Source organism: Aethina tumida, chromosome 1 (genome assembly GCF_024364675.1).
Source record: "Aethina tumida isolate Nest 87 chromosome 1, icAetTumi1.1, whole genome shotgun sequence".
Classification (NCBI taxonomy): Eukaryota; Metazoa; Arthropoda; class Insecta; order Coleoptera; family Nitidulidae; genus Aethina; species Aethina tumida.
This window is the reverse complement of record NC_065435.1, coordinates 79583607-79607585: the sequence shown is the minus strand read 5'-3', so window position 1 is coordinate 79607585 and position 23979 is coordinate 79583607. Positions and strand designations below refer to the sequence as shown.

At 38.3% G+C, this 23979-nt stretch overlaps 1 protein-coding gene across 2 annotated transcripts in view; it reads right to left on the bottom strand.

The window, feature by feature from the left end:
• LOC109598676 (uncharacterized) overlaps positions 1 to 23979 on the bottom strand; it is a 49164-nt gene that overhangs the window by 16667 nt on the left and 8518 nt on the right. The window contains exons 1-2 of one of the 2 annotated variants that reach the window (XM_020014582.2): positions 3722 to 3949; positions 3188 to 3245 (exon numbers count right to left, since the gene is read on the bottom strand). The exons of the other annotated variant lie outside the window; for it this stretch is intronic. Coding sequence (XP_019870141.1) covers positions 3188 to 3245; positions 3722 to 3749 — 86 coding nt within the window. The 5' untranslated portion in view covers positions 3750 to 3949. Of the gene's footprint in view, positions 1 to 3187; positions 3246 to 3721; positions 3950 to 23979 lie in introns of those variants that run through there. 2 annotated transcript variants of the gene reach the window in all.

Genomic DNA, 23979 nt, shown 5'->3' with positions numbered 1-23979 from the left:
GTTCGTTTATTTTTTATTTATGCGGGATGCACTGTGTCGCGAACAACAAGCGTTTTTGTTTTCCTTTCCAAAGCTCTGTTTGTCTCGTTTTCTACCACTTTTCGGAATTCCTTCCAGTATATTTCTTCTGTTAAAATTGGAACACGCCTTCGAAATGATCGATTTATTTAAATTTAAATCTACTGTAATTTTACTCTGCTTTTCACCATTCCGGAACTTTTCTACAATTTGTTGTTTAATTTGTATCGATAAATGGACACTTCTAGGCATTTTTAGCTTTAAGAAACGATGACGAACACAAAAATAAATTATAAAATCAATTGTATCGAATATAGGGTTTGGTTGCTTTACTTATGAACCCTGTCCGAAATAATATGTCGTATAAAAACTATGTAAATAAAGATATCCGTATATCAATTGAGGTACGAAATGTTTGGGCACTTATTAATTATAGAATTGTTCTTGTAATAGAATGATTATGTTTTTTAATTTGTTGCTCTACATATAAGCGATAATACATGGAATTATTTCCTGATGTTTCGCCTAGCCCACGATTAGTTATTACTTTTCTCTTGTAATCTTATTAAAACATAACATCCATACTGTTTTTATACCAAGAAGGAAGATTCAACACAGTCTCAGATGTGTCAAAGATAGGAGGGACCTTCCTATCCAGACAAGTCTGCTGTAGCTGAATATGTACTGTTAGATGGAAATCATAAGATAAAATTCCAAGATGCACAATTGAATTCCTTGGCTCGACAACTGGATAATTAGTGGAGCAATTGAATCCATAAGCACGGAAACAACTAGAACAACCGAAAAGAAAAAGCATTGAAGCTTGAAAAAATGTGGACACCAGTGGTCAAAAACAGCAAAATCGCAAATCTTATCGTAGATAAGAACGTCGTGTTGTCAACGTCAACGAACAGACAAAAACAGACTTGTGAAGATGCTAGTGACTCGTGCTTGCGAAACAAATATAGATATGAAAACAATGGTCACGAAAGCCTTATATTTTTCATTAATACATTTGATCTATTAGATAGATATACATGCTTAATATATATTGATATTCGTGTACATCAGTAAAAAATTCGATATTCCTAGAAAAGAAACACAAAAAGACACTGTTCCTCCGGATGCGTCGCTCGCGCACGGTGACTCCGCACAATTGGAACGATATTCGCGTCGCGTCGCGCCGTCGCCTTCCGCCGAAATAAGAGAGACGAAGAGGAGGACAATAAAACCTAAAAATAAAAAACGCGTCCGTTTTCTACGCAAGGTACAGCTAGGATCCGCGCCTAGATACGGCGGGGCACTTCTCCGGAGCCCCCTTCAGGCCCGCAACGCGGCCGCCGCTTAACGGTGACTTTTTCCAATCCGGTTCGCGTTCGGGGCCTATCTATGATCTACGATCTATGATCGTAACGGCCCCGTAGGCCTTTTCCACTAATTAATAAATGCCTGATGTGTTACTGGGACAGGCGAAACGGCTACGTGACTCTATTCCGATCCGACACTCTTCTATTCACCGACGACGTATCATCATCATCGCCATCATCATCATCAACATCATCATCTACATCATCATCAGATTGTTCCACAAGGTCCGTGCCGTTGTCAAGAAACAACTTAAACTATTAGATGAAAAAAATATTGAGATAAATGGAAGCAAAAAATAAAGTTGTCCAGGTTGTTTTCGACAGCGGCAGCCACATTGTTGCGGATGATGAGTTTCGCATTTCGATTTGATTCGATCTGTTTCGATTGGATGAACAATTGCAATACTAACAATAATTTGTTATTCGTTTGGTTTTTCTTCGCGTTTGATGTGTGTCAAGGTCCCAACGAGTAAATGCAATCTGACGGAAAAAAAGGTCGTGCGTTGAACTCGGCGGTCGAAAACAAACGCATAAAGACCGACACGAGGAAACTTAACTTCGTATTTATCGGCACTCATCCTGTTTTGAAAGAAGGCAAAATCACTACTTAAAACAATTGAAAGAAACAGATCGAAGCTTTCGTTTTGTAAGGACGGCGTTGCAGCGGTTGATGTTCCGATGGAGACGAAATTAATTTTGTACGTCGTGAAAGCTGTCGGTTTTCTTTTTGTGTCCGAATCCGTTTTTCTATGCAACGTTTGCGATTGCGAAAGAGTTTGTTCACCTCTAGATAGACGTTTCGAATGGCGACGACAGAAAAATGGGAAGATTGATGGGATGATGGGATGATGGGATGATGGGAAAATGGGAAGATGGGAAGATGGGTTTTCCTTGTCGATGTCGGTGTTATCGATCGTGGAAATCGTGTGCGAAATATTAAAAGGCGATTTTTTTCCAGGCGCAAATTCCACAGACGTGTTCGTTCGGATGAATAATAATGAACATAAATCATTTCTGACATTATTTATAGACAATCGATAAATAATTTATGGTAAATAACAGAAATGCAGGTGTCCGCAATGTGTGCGCACAAGAACAGATTCATTGGGACCATATCTAGGGGAGTTATTGTTCTTGTCCGATTTGCGAAACACGCGTATTTTTTTCTTCCATAAATTTAGGACTGACACGGATTCTAAACAATGGCAACATGCAAATTCCGATTATTAAAGTAAAAATCGGCGACCGTTTAACGCCGAGTTATGCAAATATGGCATTTTAGTGTTTGTTTTTTTCCTCGACCAAAAAGACAATGGTCGATTGTTGCGACAATTTGTGACTGACCAAGGTGTATTTTTTCAGTCGAATCGCATAATTGCATAAATGGTGGCGAATACGTTGCGGGCAGTAAGTAAGTAACTAACCTACGGCACGTCGATTGTCAGCAGTATGCATGCTGTTTTAAATCTTGACCTTGTACACCACTAGAGAGCGATAAGGTCACATTAATTGGTAGATTATCTTCAATTTCCCCTTTGGCGACACTAAAAACACCATGATACGTTCCACGGTCCCTTTTCAAACCGATTTCATAACCATTTTATAACTCGAAGGCGTCAACTCTACTCGTATGTTAAAATAAGGCACAGACATTAGTCACGAGTACGTTCACCCGTATTGAAATTTTTCACCTATTTAACTGCCCACATACCGATTCAAGCAAAGGTCTCGAACCAAACCCATTCCGTTCGAAACCGCACCGAAAATTCGATTATTTGAATCGATCTCTCGTACTAACTTACGTTGAGAGCAGGTCGAATCCTTGATTTTTCAGAGAAGCTTGCAGAAATGTCACTTTACCTGGAACGAAAGATGCCAATTATCGATTACATCGATTACATCGATTACATCGAATATTAGTGAGAGAGACGGGATGCACATCACAATTACAAAAGAACACAGTTACTTTTCGGGGGCCCTTAAAAATGAAGCCGTATCAAATGAGGTGCGACCTTGGTAGGTTGTTGACACACGAAGGTCATTCTTCCCTACTAATAAATCTATAGACCTAGTTCTTAACTAAATCGTTTGTTCCATTCGTATGGTAAAACTATCAAATTACATACGGATATCAGTTAAGAAAATATTTACTTTTGTTATCACCAACATTTCGTTTATGTTTTTTAATAGTTTAGCAATCGAACATGTTCTTATCCATATCACGATCATTTCTGTAAGTTCATAAAATTTATGATGACAGAGGAGAGTAAGAGAGGAACCGGTCGAGGAGAAGCGTCGTCAATGGTGTCATCACAAATCGTATCGTGAGTACTCACATTTTTTCGGTGGCAAGTTGGTATCCATAGTGGAAAAACGAGTAGCTAAACTTCATCGCATCGTTGTAACAATGTCGTGAAGCGTCGGCAGCTTCGGAAGTTTCGACAGTTTCGTTCGTATGACGAAAACGAGCACGAATCGTTCGAACCGTCCAAGAGTGGAACTTAGCACACACTGAGTCCGAAATTGAAAAAAATCGAACACACGAACACTTTCTAAAGCATTTTCAAAACTAATGGACCGAGTCAACGAACTGCGGCGCGCCGCCCGAAACGAACGAGATTCGGATAGATAATTTTTCGGTGTGTGCCGCACACACACACTCACACACACACACGCGCTCCACACACACACACACACACACACTCACACACACTCACACATATGTAAATGCCGAATAATCCTCGCTAAAAATTGACCCAGATTATAAAAATGGCGGGGTCGACGAACCGCTGGGACCCGAAACAGCTGAAAAATCCACGTCTTGTCACGTCACCGCTGGACAAAAGAACAACAAACGCGGAGCGCCGCGTTTCGATCATTCCGATTGGGTTTCTCTCCCAAAAGCTCTCGGCCGCCCGATCCGCCCGATCCGCCCGATCGGTACGACGTCGCGCCGCCACTACCATTAAACAACGCGAACGGACGTCGCTGTCGGCACGTGCACTAACCAAAAACATGGGACGCTCGTCTACTACTTTTACCTTTAAACTTGTTGTTTAATAGATTTTTATTAAATCGAGTTAACTGGGTTGGAAATTTGCGTAAACCGGTCTCAAATCGAGTTAGCAGGACCAACTAGTGTTGGATAAGGAAAAACATTAACCAAAAACAATAACATTTAATTGTTGAAATTGTTGCTACTACAAGTACCACAATTCTGTTCTTCTGTTCTTCTGTTCTTCTGTTCTTCTGTTTTTCTGTTATTCTGTTCTTCTGTTCTTCTGTTATTCTGTTACGGTAGTAAGGATTATTGGGATATTTGTAATTAAACACTCGCTGGCACAGGATTTTATCGTCCTTTTAAAATCAACAGAGAGTAATCAAAACACGTTTAGATGTGAACGAACTCTCGCACGATATAGAAGGATCGTTGCGTGAAAACAAACAAGGCCTGTCACTATTTGTTTTCGTCCTATCTTGGGTAAATGCAACCGCAACGGTGTGATTAAAATAAGAATAATAATAAAATTAATAAGGCGATGGTCGGAGTGAAATGTGGGCCGAGACGCTCAGACGTTTCACATCGTCAACAATATTATGATATTATGAAATGCTGCTACTAAATTGCTTTGATCACACAAGAAAACTTAAACTTAAGAACGGCAGCGTCAGCGGCAGCGGCAGCGGCAGCAGCAGCGGCAGCAGCAGCAGCAGCAGCAGCAGCATCCACGGGTGCGTTCACCTCGCGATTCCTGTTCTGGTAACCTCATTCTCTCCTTTATTATTTTCAATGTTAATATTAAATTTCCCCCAAGATTTCTACCAGGATGTGAACGTGCGGAAAAATGATTTCTTCTTGTGTCGCACGAGCGTCTGGTTTTTTACCTACTTTCGACTAACACGCACTGAAAACGGAGATGTGAAGAGACGGTGAGACGGGGAGACGGAGATCCGCAACGCCGAGGCCGCGGCGAGTATAAGAAATGAAAAAAAAATGAATAAAAATAAAAATAAAAATAAAAAAGGGAGAAAAGTGCGAGCCAGCAAAGCCATAAAAGCGAGTACGCAGTTACAAGAGCTCACAAAGACCACATAATAAGCCATAAAAGCCAGGATTCAATATTGTGTACGCACACACACGAGAGAAAAGAAACAATATGCAAATTCGCAAAGGGCTCAACAGGTGTTTTAGTCCGGTTACCATGGCAACACCAGACCGGAGAAACTGTCCGTTCCGCGTTGCAGGAAATCAAACAGATGGGACAGTGGTTCGATGAGGCTTTAATCAATATTGAGACGTAGGATCGCCGAAAAGGTTAACGCCACCGAAAATTTTAAGTGTTTGAACAGACAAACAGTCTAAACACTTAGATACTGTTGTTTGTGAAAGGAATGATGGGTGATGTGTGTGATCTGGAAATGTATACGGGAGCGTTAAACTTTTTCGTAAACAAACGCGATTGATTCGTTTTTTATTTTCGATCGTGCACCAATTAAAAAATGACTGCGACCAAATTAATTTGCATTTTAACGTTCGTAACGTTATCGTGCAACGATCGGGTTTATCAGCCCACTTTTTTGCCTCGTGGCGAAGGAAAAACTCTCGTAATTTTATTGCATTTTGCGAATAATTATACCTACCATGTTAAGGTAGGTTAATTTTTTCGACCTTTGTTTTGCGACCGGCTTCCGGTAAGATTAAATTGTGATAAAGCTCTTTATATGCAAATACAAGTTGAATAACATCTGCTTTTATTGTTTTTGCTGTCTTTGAGCGAGTGGAAAAAATAATTTTTATTAAGTGTGAGGTCGGAACATTCGTAACGATTAATCCAAGCAAAACAATAATGCAATAAACTACTTAGAACAAGTCCAACGTTATCAATCATGCGATTAATTGAGTTCTCCGCATTACCTGCACAACGAAATGGTTAAATTAATTCACTTTGTCCATAACTTGTGGATGTGTTGAGCTGATTTTAATCTGGGACGTAATTAAGATAAACGTGCGGTTTATTAATAATGTTATCGGGACGTTTAATTGCCCAACAACTCTATTAGTTTGGCACTAGTGTTAGAGAAAGGCAATTTGCTTAGCATTTTACATTTTACATCTCTCATAAAATTCACTCCTAAAAAACTGCCGCAGCCTCACCAACAATTTTAACTTACATTAGCAATAACAAACAAATAATTTATTATTTATATGATTATGAATAATTCAATGTTTCGCCACAGAATTGCGTCGGATTGCACTTTGTCACAAAACCGGTCACAAAACCGGAGTTCTTGAATCCCGAAAAGTCACATGTCTATTTATAGTTTAGTAAAACGAAAGTCCGCAAATCGATAAGACTTTTGTTTGACATGTAAATTAGATTCGCAAAAATACACACGGTTCCGCTAATTAGTGAAATAATAATAAGGCGAGTGAGGAAAGTTTTAAAAAACAAAAATTTGTTTGGTTGCATAAACGCGTGTTTCGGAACCCGACCGATTTCTAACGATGATGGTCTGCCTTCATCTTCCTGGAAGGCGAAGACGGCCCTAAAAAATAAATTGCACGTTTTCGAAAATTATTAAACACCGGGAAGTATTAAAAAGTCAGGTTTAGAATGAGGCCTGAACTTCCTGTCGCTGCGCTATCATTATGGCATTCATTCATTAATTTTATCGTCGGGTTCTAATGTCTGTGGGCACATATAAAGTCGACGAAAACAATAATTTGTCTTGTCTATGTCCTGTTGTATCTCCGCCATACTATTTAACGACTTCACCTCAACTGATAAGAGAACGTTAACATCGTTTGCTTTCTGTTCCTCTCTTTCTATATATTTCTATAACCATTAGAAGTGTTCTCATGTGCTTACATGTTGTAACAGTTTTTCGGGTTCGGACAGTATGAAAATAAAACTGACACTAAATTGCATTTTTTGGGCGCGCCAATTCATCGCCTGCTGGTCGCGAGATTGCTCCCTCCTTAAAGACATTTCGTCCCGAAACGTAACATTGCTTAACGTCCTTCTAACGGTCGGTGAATTCCTGCAGCTCCAGCTTCAGCGTTCGTGGAGCAGCCGCATTCTCTCGATGTCTCCTTCTGTTCATCTTCCGATTGTTCCCCATATATCTGGCCGTTCACCGAACTCTTTCTGAATCAAGAAGTTAATATAGGCGTTCTCGTATCTCCTCGAGTCCGAACTTTGATGTCTTCGTCGCTGCTGTCCCGCTTCTTCTTATCAGCTTCGATGCTACCTCATCCTTGCTTACTCCTCGACGAGTGTTCTGCTTCCTCTTAAGTTTCAATTCCTTCTTGTCTTTTTCTTCTTCCTTCAGTTAGTCACTTTCCGGTCCTTTAAAAACACTACCAGCCATGTTTATTTACGTTTATTATCAATGAAATTTTTGAAAAAACTTCTAAAACAACTGATATATTTTATTACACTTTTTGAATTTTACTAGATGGGGTGACCACCAAAATGAGCTGTTATCGAGAAAAAGGTTATGATGCCTTATAGTCCATTCATATTTAGACCAACGTGTCGAATTTCAGGGCGACACAGCCCTTAGTTTTGTTTTGACAGCTAATTTTTGGTTATGTGTTTGGCATCATAATTTTCGTTCTCTCATAAAACATTATTTTTTGAGAGGCAAAACGGCGAAGGCAACAAAAGAAAAGTTGTATAAATATTTTGGGGCTAATGCCCCTTCAGATTACACTGTTTCATGGTGGCCGAAACTCCATTGCCGATGAAGTCCGTACCGGCAGGCCCTTCGTGGAGTACCTTGAAAAAGAAAAAACCGGAAAAGAGCATCGAAGGGTCCAATTGCTTCCCCATCCACCTTATTTGCCAGATTTCGGCAGGAATATTTTGCAGACTTTTCGGACGGGATGAACAAGTTGAAAAATCGAAAGAATGAAATGAAAAAAATTAAAAAAAAAAAATTGATTCATTCCCAAGGAGGTTATTTTTCACCACATCTAGTATCTTACGTCTTTTTATTTTATATCAATGTGTTTTTCCTCCGTAGACCTTTTTCCAAGTTCCTTTGAAAACTTACTTAACAAGAATAGACGCTTGTGAGTGCACACTTGACATCCGCCGGTTTAATAAAGTCGAACGTAACATCGTAAAATTCGCCATTTCAAGTGCAACGTTTACATCTACCACTTTATGTCCTCGACAGGAACCTTCTTGTCGAGAAGACTTCTTTTCATCGTGAAATGTGCGTAGAGTTCGCCTCTGTGCGGATGGTTCTCTTCACGAGTGTGTGTGTGTGTGTGTGTGTGTGTGTGTGATAGTCAAGGTTGCGGACCACCCCGTGCATTAACTTCCAATTAAATGGCGACTGGCTCATATCTATGCATCGGATGGCGATATCTCGAAATTTCCATACGATTGTCTAGCGAAACGTCTATTATCATTTTTCATTGGATTCCGACTGCGTTCGTACAGTTTCCGTCCATTTAATGACATCCAATCGAAGGACATTCCACTGCAATCGCAACATCCAATTCACAATCTACCTTCCGAAGCGAAACTCCAACCACACAACCCTTCGCTACCGTTCAAACACCTCCTCGAGCCATCGGACACCGTCCGAAATTCCTGCGATCCGGCGTCGCATAATGAGAGACGAATCGGTGGCATGTCTCGATGGAAACACCCGATTGTTGCGCATCTCGTTGGACAATGGACCCGCAGGATATTCACCCCGAGATCCTGTCGTGCTTGGAATGACAACCGGCACTTAGGATAGGTCGGGAGCCCGGTACGTGAGACACATACGACGCGTCCGAACGAACGTTTCGCTGCCCCCGCGCGCGAAACGCTCGCTCCACGAACCATTGTACCCCCGGTTTCACATGCAAATACCGGGAAATCGTCCACTTCAAGGTCCCAACGGCGACGCGACCGAACTTCAAACCGGGCAATCGATTGGAACCTTTCTAATTTCGATGAAGATTAGAAAAATACATAAATAATGCAGATTGAAATTTCTGTTTCTTTGTTCATTCCTTGCCCGTACTGTACCAAGGGAAATTCACCCCTAAATTAAACAAGGGATGCCAATCAATTATTTTCAAACCCTGTCTGTCTCCATTCAGTCAACGATCGATTGGAGATTTAGCCTCGATAGCGTCGCTGAGCAATTTATATTTGTTACGTAAAAAGCCCGAGACAAGATACCAGTTCCGGGCCACCCTTCATTCACGTTTACTCGTAATCCCGGTCACGTGTTGAAAACTACCAATGTGAGGTATATGTAAAACTGCTACAACTCCTGCAACTCCTGCAACTCATGCAACTCCTGCAACCGACAACGATGTAGTACACGAAAAAGAAATACAGGTTTTTATTTGGGAGTAGTGTACTTCTGGCCTGACCGCAAATAGCAGTAGAAAACAGATGAATGATTATGCATGGGGCAGTCGCCGCTGCTTCTCCATCTCTCGTTCGTTCCTCCATCTCCGGTTCGCCAGCAGAAAAAAAACAAATAAATTGATCCTTTGTTGCTCGTTTCTGTCCCGCTCTCGCACGGTCAGCCTGACGGATTTGTTTGAAGAAATTTGATGAAAGAGTTGGTCTGAAATTACGCCAAAATCGCAACAAAGCCCGATAATACCAAGTCTTTTTTCTTTCTTTCTTTCTTTCTTTCTTTCTTTCTTTCGTTCCTTTGCGGCTTGAGACGAGAGAGATCAGCGGCGGCTCGTTACAAGTTTATTCGTCCTGTCGAATCCGAAATTCATGTTCATTACAGTCTAGGGAGAAAAATATTTTTTGGAAATGTGTTTGTTTTAGCAGGTAAGCATAAAAATACCTAGCAAATATTGTTTGTCTGTCCTGCTGGCAGCAATAAAATCTTGTTTTTTCGGGTAAATTTCCACGGCGTGTGACTAATATTTTTCTCATCGACTCGTCCGATATGTGTTAAAAATCCTTTTTGAACTAGTTAAGTCAGTGACGTGGACGCCAAATATGGCGAACGTTTAAAAAACAAGTAACCAACCACTGATTCACCACCATTGACCAGTTGTAAATTCCAACAAAGGTCGCCGTTTTGTTGTTGCAGATGCGATCGTTACTCACTCGTTCGGACCGTGAGTTTTCAGGTAAAGTCAGTCAGTCAGTCCGAAACACTTTGTTGCAAAATAAACGGAGTGCCTGTCTTGCAGGAACGGGGTGCCTTATTCAATGTATTTCAGGTTTAAAATTTTTCATTTAAGCACTGTTAAGCAGGTGAGTTTGTGTTACAAGAGTTACAAGAAGATGATGAAATGATTTGAAATGAAAATTTCTAAACTGGTGTAAGTGATGTTCGGCCGGTTGGTGTGCGTTCACGCGATAGTACTTTTTTACGCCGTTCCCCGAGACGTACCTAATACCTGCCGCAGTGCCTCGGCTATAAATAAAAACCTAAGGTCAACATCATAGTAAAAGATTCTATCTTAATTTGCTGCGGGATTCGCCTTAAATTATTCTGCGGGGCGAGTGCGTCCTTTTCCCAGCGACGATGTGTATCTAGCAAACGACCAATATTGTCCGATAACGTCCTTTTTAAATTGCGCAGACCAAGTGGCTCGTTGGTCGAGACTAGTTGCCGCTTTACGGCTATTTTCGTTCGGTTGTAATCCGCGTTGATCATTACACACGTACGCAACAAATTCTTGATTTCATTCGGAGTTCAAAGAACTAAAATCTAGTTTGCTGGGGGAGCGTTTCGGAAGTTTTTGCACGCCAATGTCTAGAGAACATCTGTTGTTAATAAAGGCCATTAGCAGCCGTAAAACTTACGTTACAAATTGATGAAAAAAAAATGAAAAAGAGCACCCCGCAAATTTGTAGCCAGCAAAAAAGTGTAGTTATAAGTTCAGGTAGGTCTGGACATAATCGCACCAAATCGACCAAAAGTGACCGTTTCATTTCCTGTCGTTAGCAACGTTGTTCTTGACACGTTATGTGTGTGTGGCTGCAATAAAGTTTTGCGTTATGTCAATTGTTTCACAGAGCTTGGAAAATTCATTGTTTCGCTGCTCGCTTCGCGCCCATTTCCTGTGTTGCATCGCCCGGTTTCGGCAATCGTTTGCGTTTCGAAACGCATAATCACATCTCGCAGCAGTTTCACATCTGAGCGTAATTTTTGCCGCCGAACTGCCGAACTGCCGAACTGCCGAACTGCCGAACTGCTGTTTGTACAGATGCATGATGACATTTTCCTATCTATTGTGGTAGATCGATTTTCATCATCTTCATGGGATTGCAGCTCATGACCTTCATTTTAAATTCATTGCTAGTGTTATGCTAAGTGTATTTATTGCTAACTAATGGTTTTCAATGCCAATATTAGTTTCGATACTATTAACTATATGGCGACGACGACGACGACGACGACGACGACGACGACGACGAATCGACTAGACAAAAAAATATTTGTCTGTTACGAGAACAGTTTGAGGCCGAAACTTTTTGATACCGACTTCCAGATGTTGTGCATAAAAGAAAGTGTCCGATGGGTGCCATTTATTATGAATTTTTTCCAGTCTAGAATTGTTATCGTCGGTCCCTCATTAGGTCGGAGTGCAAAAATATGGATTTCACCGATTTCGTCAAATGGATGCACTCTCTCCGAATGCACTAAATGCATTTAATATTGACAATGAATCTCGCACGAACTATTCGATCGAACTATTAACGTTTAGGTCCTAGCAGGAATTTCGATAATAAATTCGTAATTTAAATTAATTTTAAAATTATTAAGTGTCTACACATTTCGTACCTCAATTTATATACGGATATCTTTATTTACCTAGTTTTCATACAATATTTTATTTCTGGCAGGGTTCGTAAGTAAAACAACCAGTAAGCCTTAAAGCTAAAAAGCCTAGAAGTGTAGAAAAATTCCGGAATGGTGAAAAGCATAGTAAAATTGCAGTAGATTCAAATTTAGACAAATCGATCAGTTCGAGGACTATTACAACAGGAAAACGAAAACGCTTGTTGTTCACGACACATATAAATCAAGAAATAAACGAACTCAGTGTGTTGGTGAGTACCATAAAATGAAGACTAAAAGGAGCTGGTCTCTATGGTAGAAAACCATCAAAGAAGCCCTTCATTTCTGCAAACTTTAGAGCAGCGGGACTACTTTTTACAAGAGAACATGTGAACTGAACAGATGGGCAATGGAAAACAATTTTGTTTTCATATGAAAGTCAGCTTCAATTATTCAAATCTGATGGCATTTCATAGGTGAGAGGACCAATTAAGGAAACGTATAATCCCAAGTACACTAGACCCACTGTGAAGCATGGTGGAGGAGGCGTTATGGTTTGAGGATGTTTTTCTGTGTTCGGCATGGGCCCGCTGGTTAAGTTAGACAAGATAATGGATCGTTTTGTTGATCGTGACATTATGTAGAATCATATGCTTCAATTTGTCAAAGATAACATGAGTTTAAGGTGAACCTTCCAGCACGGCAACGATCCGAAACACAAGTCTAAGTTAATTAAAGAATGGTTCACTTTCCAAGGAGTACATGTAACGTCTCGCCAGCATAAAGCCCAGACCTCAATTCAGTTGAAAACCTTTGGGATGAAATTGATCGGAAAATCCATGCAAAAAGACTGTCAAATTTGAATAAACTCTACGAAGAAGTTCAAAATCACTCGAAAGAAATATCGAAAGATTATGTTGCTACTAAAATCAATGAAGAAAAGGTGTTTAGAAGTTATTAAAAAAATGGATATGTTACTAGATACTAAATAAAAGTAGGGTTAGTATACGTAAGGTTGTTTTATTTTGTAGTTGCTCCACTTTTGACCCTTGAATATTTTTCAAATATTAATAAATATCTAACTAAACCCACGAATAAACAATTATATTGCTGTATTGTTTTTATCAAGACAAATGAAAATTTTTAAAGTTGCTCTACATATGAGCGTTAATGAATTACGGTAATTGTACATACGAGTTTAGTAATTCAATTTTAAACAATATAGATTATGTGTATCTAAACAACGATTTATTTATTAATGAATAGGGCCGTTATCTGACTTCACCCAATTATTAGTAAAACAAATACAAATCGATAAGATTATTTGTATTATTTTACCCGGCAAAATCGGAAAAATATAATTTAAGGACTCCAAACTTGACAGAATTAACATTTTATATGAATTTACAGACATCATCGAAAGCAATAAAATGATAAAACAAAATACTGATTGAAATTTTACACGTGTTTTATTAACAAGACTGAGAGATATATTCGTACGTTTAATAAGGAGAGCTCGTTGTTTAAATAAATATCCCATTTGTATGGAAATTCGGGTACATATTTTTCGGTTATATCGCGACCAATATTTTATGCAAAATTAAATTAAAACATAATTAAATTCGATGTGTGTGAGTGACCTTGGGTTATCCGACGCGTATTTTAATTATTTTTTCGATATCATATAAAATAACATTAACGATTTGATGAACTAATAACAATATAGTGGTGGTTGTTAGACAGATTCATTGTTCGTGTATAACACCGTTTATGAGCCCATTAATTGTACCTCTTTTATGTTGTCGTACGGATCGCAACGCGTTGATTTACTTCGATTATTAAATATACATTGTAAACCGAAGTTATCGGTCTTTTTGCGATTTAAAGGGTGCGAAACGGTCCAGCTGCTAAACTAACAACTAATCTCGAATCTAAGAAAGTTCAAGGTTCGAACGCGACATTGTTCAGAGGTCACACACACACACACACACACACACTAACACACACCATGATTAACTGTCGCAAAACTACTTTATTGATGTGGCTTAAATGTGTACCGAATTTATTTCAAAAACGTTTCAATGCTTAAGAGTTTTTAGAAATGTCTCAAAAATTTTAAACATATGTTTCTCCACTTCTGTAATAGCTAATGTAATAGGGTTAAACCTTTGAGATAATTCGATGAAACGAACATTGTTAATTTTTCCAAAACGTGAATGAATCAATTTATTTATGTTTGAGTGACATACACCCGAAAACTTGAAATAATCGGATAAAACGGCCCATAAATTCAGTCCGCCAAAACAATATGCGAACCAACCGAGCACAGACAAAAAAAACAAAAACAAAAACAAAAAAAAATAAAAAAGAAAAAAGAGAAAAAACAATCTCCCGAAAACATAATCCATAGACTGATTGATTGTTTTTGCATCTGCGAGCGTGAGTGAGACAAATGTTGTTTTCTTTCTTAGCACACTTCATAAAGTTCGGTCTAACAACGACCGGAGGAAAGCTGACGCTGGTCGTGCCGGTCGTATTGGTCGTACATGCAGCAGGAACAAGGCTCTAAACTTCGGTGCAGGTATCTACGTCCATTTAAGCCGTTAAACACAGTGACGTGCGCCCCATTTTTCTTTCCCTTAGCAATTTCGCGTCCGTGATAAATCATTGGGTTTGGAATCTTTGGACGGCGGACGGCGGGTTTATATAAAGTAATAAAATAGATTTCTGGCCTCGGTCCAAGCAAATTAAAATTCTGTCGATTTATTTAATAGTTTTTCGCCATTATGTAAGACAGGCAATTATCTCGGGCAAATTGTCCCAGTTTGTTTTTCCGCGTCGGTTGGATTAATAAGGGGGAGTCTTTAAACCGTTTTAATTAAGGTCAAGGCTCGTACGTCCCCATAAATTGTAATTCGATACGATCAAGGACGGAATTGTGATGCGAACCGTCCGGATTTACATAAATCCATTTGGCGTTCGGAATACCAAAAAATCCTCGACGAGTGTACAATGGAAGTCGGCCCGGTCCGGTCCAAAATATTTATCGAGACGTGTCACAACAATGTGGTTATAAAACTGTACATTATGGATACCGAACCGACGATTACAAATTCAAATTTTAAACGATTCCGAACCAAATACATTTTGTCCATCTTATTCTTATCTCTTATAACCAGTGTTCGCTAATGATTATCATTGATACTGATTGTTTCTCCAAAAATTCGCCTGCAAACCTTTCAGAAAGAATATTTTGTTGTAAAGAAAATTTTCAGACTATTGTACGAGTATAACAGTTTAAAGGATGTGTAATTCAAGAAGTTACTTATTTTTTAACGAAATCGACATATTCGTGGCAAGCATTCTGTTATTTAAGTTCTTAAAATGATTTTTGTTATTTTTGTTTTAAAGTAAAAAAAAAAATGAATTTGTTTAAGTTAGGTTCTTTTTGCTAATAATTATCATTGATAATGATCAATCAAGAATTTTTGTTCCTCCAAAAATTAGCCTACAAACCTTCTAGAAAAGATATTTTGTTACTAAAATGACTTTTGTTGTTTTTAAAATAAGAAAAATGAATTTGTTTATTTCCTTATTATTTAGATTTTAAGAATTCTCAACATCTCTTTAAAATAATAAAAACAGTGGTTGTAAATGTGTAAAAAATAATGAATAATATCTATCTACAGTTGTTTGGGCTTATTGGTCGAGGTTTGTTGGAATTATTTCCAGATGTTTCGTTAGCAGGGGTGGCTGGCAACTTCAGAGGTCTGATTGACAACCAAATGAGTACTTAGACAACTGATGTTCTAGAAATTTCGTTCTGTTTGTTGACTGTTTTTATTTACTTGGCAATTTTGATATTTTTGAGCACTGGTGTCCATATTTTATCCAGCTTCAATGCTTCTTCTTTTCTGTTAAAATTCTTCGTTTCCGTGTTTATGGATTTCAATTGCTTCCCTAATGATTCTGTTGTGATATTCAGTTGCCGAGGTAAGCAATTGTGTATCTTGGAATTTTATCTTATGATTCCCATCTAACAGAGCATATTCAGTTACAGCAGACTTGTCTGATTGTCCTAGTTTGCAGTTTCGTATGTGTTCTTTAATCCTAGTCCCTATTGAACGTTTTGTGGTACCGATGTATACTTTCCCGCAAGAGCATAGTATCAGGTATATCCCAGAAGCTGTTTGATGGTCTCTCCTATCTTTGGCAGATCTGAGACTGTGTTGAATCTTCCTTGTTGGTATAAAAACAGTATGGATGTTATGTTTTAATAACATTTTTCCAATTCTATCGGTAACTTTACATATATATGGGAACTTTATTATTAGTATGAGGTCTCAGTTGACCTGTAGTGTTTTTCCCAAGTGTTCTTATGTACTTCAGCCAGGTGGTGTGTTGCACATAACTTTTTGGCTCCTTCGATTTGATGACCTCTTATTTTTGATTAGGATGATGAAAGTTTAGGTGGTTTAGACACTGATCTAGTTTTTCTTGTCCATATAACGAAAGTATCATCCACTTGACGATACCAAACTAAAAGTTTGTGTTTGGAAGTGTCAATCGCTTTTTGTTCAAACTTTTCCATAAAGAAATTGGCGATCACTAAAAGGACTGCCCATTTCTAATCCTTCAGTCTGTTCGTTGAATTTGTTGTTACAAACAAAATAGTTTTCAGTAAGACACGTAAGAAAAAGATCCACTGTATCAAGAATGAATATTTCTGATATCATGTATAAGGATTCATCGACAGGAACTTTAGTGAAAAGTGACGCGAACTAAATCAGAGCTCTGAAGATGCTAGCCACTCGTGCTAGCGAAACGTTAGGAAATAATTTAAACAAACTATAAATATGGAAACAAATGTCACGAAAGCCTCAATCTTTATATTAATGAATAATAACCGTTGTAATTTTTATTACAAATATGTATTTTTTTAAAATCGTTATTCGGTTGTTGGGCAGTGGGTCAATTATTCTCGGAAAATGAGCGATGTACTTCCCAGTTCGACACAACAATTGCGTAACGAGCGTCGTTAATTGTGCGAGAAAGACGCGATAAATAACACGCGGGGTGCATTAAAAAATCGGAAAACAGGTGCGCCATACGATTAAACATCCATGCTTCGTTACCCCCGCTCGTAATTACGAATTCGCGATTTGACAATAAATTATTTCACACACACACACAGCAACCGACTAGAGAAAGTGCAAGTGAGTGAGTCACGTTTTACGAGATCAAAAATTTTTTTTTTTTTCGGTTCGCGCACAATGATAAAGGCAAAGGTCAAAAATCCCATAAAACCGCGTTCGTCTAAGGACTTTTCCTCGTTGCCGTTTCGCCGGGACGTTTACATAAACAGTGTGCGGTCGTGAAAGAAAGTTACGGGTTTCACGACTGAAACGCTCAAACCGAACTAAACAAATCCGGATCCTGCGACGGCCAGTTAGTCAGTTAGTTCCTTGCACTTTGCCACACGACGAAATGAAAAATTCCCGCTTATTGAGGTTAGTACTGGCGCACACGGCGACGGCAATTAATTAAAATCGTATTAATTAAATTGAGCAGTCAAATAAAGTTAGAATGGAATAGAAAAAATGTGTTTGAATGTGTGTGTTTGAAAATAGATCGCGATGTGTTTAGCGCGTGCGAAACGGCATCAAAAGAGCAGTTGCTCTTCGAGAGTTCCCCTGAATATTATTAGAATCTAAAATTACTTAATCTCGACCAGATGGACCGCGGACCGCGGACCGCGGACCGCGATATTGTTGAAGTTGAGCTGAAGCGCAATGCAGAAACAATCGGACAATCGATCGGCTTGAAATCAGGTAAACTTGACCAAGCTAATTGATTTAAATAGACGATTTCAATAAGAGAATAAAAATAGCCAGTTCAAAGACATGTTTATTATTATTTTATTGAAATCGGACGCGGACTGGTTTGCCGAACGATTAAAATACATACGAGGAAAGTCAAACAACAGTTTATTGAATACAGATTAATTTTTATCGCGGCGCACCGAAAAAACGTGTATTTTCGGGTATTGATTAATAGTCTGAATATATGAATATTATTCGCGTATAAATTATTGTTTCGATAAAAAAAGAACGAAACGCTAAAATTGCCGTGACAAATTAATTTTGGAATTAAATCGCGGGTGGGGAAAAAAATCGCTGGCCGACACGGAGAGAGCGAACGGCCAAAAGTAACCCGAATCGAAATTGAATGGGGCGACCGCAAGAAGTAAAAATAATAAAAATCGGCGCATTGTTTTGCAGCAGGTCCACCGCGTCTATTTTTATTTCCTTTTTTCAATGTCTGACACACGTGGAATGTAATCTTGTTATATTCTTACACTCCGCGCTCGCAGGACGTTCCTTCTTTCTCCTCTCTCTGCTTTGCGAGTGTGTGTGTGTGTGTGTGCGCGAATTCTCATTGGCGTAACACAACTATTTTCGCCGAAATAAGTAAATTTAAATTTAGTAAATAGTTTGAGAATAAGTAAGTAAGAACTTAAGAATTAATAATTATTATGTACTTTTATTTTACAATGCTCGATTTTTATAAAATAGTAAAAACACTTTAAAATATTTTAAATATTGTACCCCGCACTTCGCCAAATCGATATAAATAACAATTATTTCGGGCTCTTTTTGGGCTAATTTCGGCCCAAAAGTAAAATTTTGGGTTCGAAAATAACCGTTTTTTTTTTAAGTGTGGGGTGTAGCTTTACTGTAAAACTAGACCCCGCTCTGAGTTCCAAGGACTGAGGCAATCGAATCAAAAAATTTTACATGCAGGAATTTCGGGGTGTTTATGGGTTCAGAAATGGCAAAAAAATGCAGCTCAAAAAATAATGGGTGTTTTTTAAATTTTCTATGTACATGCACTATTTGTAACACATTATATATAAAGATTGTCTTTCTGCATTTCGTCCTGTAAAGTTTTATCTTAACAATTTATCTATTGTAACCGGTTCAATATGCACCCATGTATTTTGTGCAGCTTTATATAAAGTTGTTCGGTTTTACAAACTTTGATGCATGTTTTGGGTTACAATCGTACTGAAAACTAGTTATTTTAGAATAAGAGTGCTGACTTATTAGTAAAATCTGATATATTGAAATTCTTCTGTGGATTTATCAAATCAGTTGCAATTGATTTGAATTAATATGCTTCAATATGTGACAGTTTTTGAACGACCCATGATTTTAATAAAAGAACACAAATGAAGTGAGGAAATATTGAATACAAAATATACACTAGCGCTCATACGTAGAGCAACTAGAAATTTTCATCTGTCCATATTATTGTCATTTAAGCAGTATGTTTAAATAAAAACAATAGCAACAGCAATATAATTGTTTATTAATGGGTTTAGTTAGGTATTTATTAATATTTGAAAAATATTCAAGGGTCAAAAGTAGACTTTAAAAGACACTTTAAAATAAAACAACCTTATGTACATTTAGCCTTCTTTTATTTAGTACCTAGTAACATACATCTTAGTTAAGTCTTCGTTTTAAGGTACTCACCAACATACTGAGTTCGTTTATTTTTTTATTTATGCGGGATGCACTGATAAAAGTGTCGCGAACAGCAAGCGTTTTTATTTTTCTGCCCAAAGTTCTGTTAGTCTTTAGGGGTTTTCTACTAATTTTCGGAATTCCTTCCAGAGTATTCGTTCGGTTAAAATTGGAAATCGTCTTCGAAATGATCGATTTGTTGTTTAAATTTAAATCGCGGACCGCGATATTGTTGAAGTGGTTGTTTATTTTGTATTGATAAATGGTCACTTCTAGGCATTTTTAGCTTTAAGGAACGATGTCGGACATAGAAATGAATTATAAAATCAATTGTATTGAATATAGGGTTTGGTTGCTTTACTTATGAACCCTTCCCGAAATAAAATGTTATAAATAAAGATATTATTCGTATATAAATTGAGTTGTTGCTCTACATATGAGCGATAGTGTACCAAATATAAGATTGAAACTGAATAAAGGTAAGGTTACTAAAACTCATTTTTAATCATTTCTAGCGTATACAATAATGTGAAAAGTATTAAGGTATTAGTATGTGTAGTGTAGTGTAGTGAGTTTTGGTGGTATTTTCAATAAATAATATTTAGGCAATTAAGTAAGTGCCAGTGTCATCTGGATTCTCGGAATCGGCGACGAAAAAGCTTACAGCCGTAAGTCTATAAAAAAATTTGTCGTTGGGTTCAAGGTCCCGGTATATTTTTCGCACCTCGGTGCGAATTTCAGTCGACCAGTGGGTTAGCGAGTCGCATCACAAAAAAAGCGCGCGTTCACCGTTCAAGATCTTAAATATATCTTAATTAAAACCGCTAATTGTCCGAAAAGATTTTTCGCGATTGAATAACAGACGCTTCTATTTTTCGACTTTCTCCGGCACTGGTCATTGAAAGCGAATATCTGGGATGTTTTGTATCTGTTTTTGTGTACGTGTCTCCGCGTGTGTGTGTATGAGTGTGAGTGTATGTGTGTGTATGGCGAGAAAGTAATAATTTTTCGATTAGTCGAAATCGATCGATTCGCAATTAGCGCACGATTTACGTAACCGAACCAGAGGCGAAATTCACGTTCGTAACGTGAGATAAGTCGCCGTAATTTTTCAATTTCTCTACGACTGTTTCGTGCAGTGGATGCAAAACATTGTAGCAATCCTGAAAATGTTTTACCCTTCTGGGTAGCCGGCCAATAAACCGATAAAGCGCAATAAAAGTCTCAATGTCAAAGTCACAGTGTTATCTGGAAGGTGTTTTATTATGAGACCGCATTATCTCCGGCCAGTTTACAGCCCATAAAGCCGTCTTTTTGCGCGTCGCGCTCAAATTACGTCAGCGGATCGGTTCCTGAAAAACCGCGACCCCGTTTCGTGCACAACAAACACACAAAGCCGTAATTATCGACAACAATAACGCTGCGATGTCGAAGCAAAAAGAGAAGAAAAAATGGAAAACTCGGATAATTATCGGGCAGGCACAATTACTGAATTAGAACGAAAAATCGCGGACACAATCGCGGAGCGTTTAAGTCTATTGCATCTCATAATGATCGGTTATTATATTCATGAGGCTGAAATCGATCTCTATAAATGGGACAATCAAACGGTCCGCGTCCGCGAATCGTTGCGCAAATACGACAATCGGTGCAATCGGTGCAATGAGAATGCCCGATTGTCGGTTCTTAAAGGGCACCGCTAAATGCAAATTACTATTCTCTTACTCTGCTCGAATAGCGAGCTATTCATTTTCAAATCGAAAGGTCTCCCAGATCGGATACACCTACATATTTATTCTTATAAAACCTTAAAAAGTTACTTTTTTAAATTAATTAATTTAAAATGTTAATTTTTTTCAGGCCCTCCGATAGAATTGTCATGGCATACTCTTCGTGGACTACCTCGAAAAAGGCAAAACCATCAACAGCGACTATTACTGCGACTATTATTGAAGCGATTGAAGCCCGAAATCGCTGGGAAACGGCCTTACATGAAGCGAAAAAATTTTGTTTTTGCAAGATAATGCGCCAGCACACAAGAGCATCGATTTAAGGCTCCAATTGCTTCTCCATCCACCTTATTTGCCAGATTTTGTTCCATCGGACTATTATCTCTTCCCAAACCTCAAAAGACTCATCAATAGAAAATCAACTTGCGGAGTAGTTTGCAGACTTTCCGGAAAATTACTTTTCGCTGTAATAAGTGTCTGTGAAGTCATCTGAAAGAAGGTTACTTTTCACTCTACTAGTAGTTTTGAGTAATTCAGTTATATATGAATACTTTTAAAAAAATCATGCCAACAAACTGTAACGAAACAACTGCAGAACGGTAATTAATATTTCCCAGTAAATTGTTTGATTTATTTATTAATCGATTACGTCCGTTTCAGCAGACAGTGACAATTACTCAAAGTTTCTTATTGTAACGGCCGCAATAATTAACAAACAACCCGATTGTTTATTGACAAATGAGATCAACGACGTGAACTCATGCAAAACCTTACGAGACTCGGTCGAGAGGAAATTGTATCGGTGTGTTATCACGAAACCCAACACCGAATTCTATCCGGAAAAATAACACTTTCAGCTAAAATTACCCGCATTCTTGTGTGTTTACAAACATTTTTATATAATTCAACGTTCAAATGTTACGTGATCCGATTCCTTATTGTTCTTTTACATGATATGTTCTTTTAGTGTGTACACATTTTGGTTATGCTTCCAAATTTATTTGCACGAGTCGAAGAGTGGAAGTGATTGGATGCCGATTGGACAAGAACACCAGACCAGAAAAGATAGTGAGAGTAATTCCTCGGAGCCTCGGGAGCCTCGGAGCATCGAAGCCTCGCAGCTCTGTCCCGTATATACACATATGTGTACATACTCTCGACAGTGTGTGTGTGTGTGTGTCTGCGAGAATCTCTAATGCCTCCACGGATTTTACTGCAATTTAACTGCTATTATGCGATTATTGCAGGCCGCATCGTTTCGTTCTCTTCAGTCTCGAAACTCTGTTCTCTATTCAAAGTGTTTTGAAGATCTGAAAGATTTCCATTCTATCTAATAATAATCAAAAAATATTTTTAAATGTTATGGTAGGTAAGGTTATATATATATATATATATATGTTAGCTTACGTCATCACCTTCACCGATGGACCGATGCGACGTGCTCACATCTATTTAGACTAGTTTTGTTTTATAAGCAAATCTGAAGTATTTGTTTACATTTAATATTCGGGGCAGTTCTTAAGAAAGAACCAGACAGTCAAGCTTTAGATGTCGAGGGTTAAAGTACGTTTGTTGTAATAAAGCGTATTATTGTGAATTTAGTGTTTTAATCAAACTAAAAAGACAGATTAACAGTCGCTAATCTATCATCAGAAGTGGGATATCTTCTCGTGAATTATTTCCGGAAGAGAGGACCTAAAAAAATATTTTTTTTTTTTTTTGTGTTTCTTTGTGAACGAACAATGGCAGACAATAGTGAAAAACGCGACCGCGCAGTAAGTCCGAACGTTGTGAACATTACCGAAAGTGCATCGGAGAGAGACTAGCAGCAAGAAAGTAACAACAGATTCCAAAAACAAAACATGGAAATTTTATCGACAATGGCCAACGCCCAAACTACTCAAGCAACATTGAAGATGACTGCGCAGTAGGTTTAAGTGTGGCTGCAGCGCAGTTTCGACTTTTAAGATTTAGAAATTGCATTTGAGGAATATGACTTGAATTTGTCAGGAATGGACGAGTGGGTTACGAAAGAAATAAAAGAACAACCGAATGCCGTTTGATCTCATAAACTCTTCATCAGATTATCAGAGCGCCATCGTTAAAGCCATTGGACCACTTAAAGACGATATTACGTTTGTTTATGTTGATGATGTGTTGTGCCCTGCTCGACCCATTCAAGAATGTCATAAGAATTTAAGAAAGGACATTGACGCCCTTAAATATACAAAAATGTAACTTTTTACAAACATCTGTGAAATATTTAGGTGTGATCGAAAAAGGACTGGCTGGATATTTTAGACGTTTCGTGAAAAACTTTGCAACTTTGACAGCACCGATATCTGCACTGTTACGTAAGGGAAAAACTTTTGAGTGGACAAGTGAATGTGAAAATGTGCGATTGGATTTAGTGAAACGATTGACTTCTTATCCGATTTTGAACATTTTTGATCCGGAACTGACTACCGAACTACATACAGACGCGAGTTCGCTTGGATTGGGTGCCATACTTATGCAAAAAGACTTAAATAATGTGCTTCATCCAGTGGCGTATTACTCTAG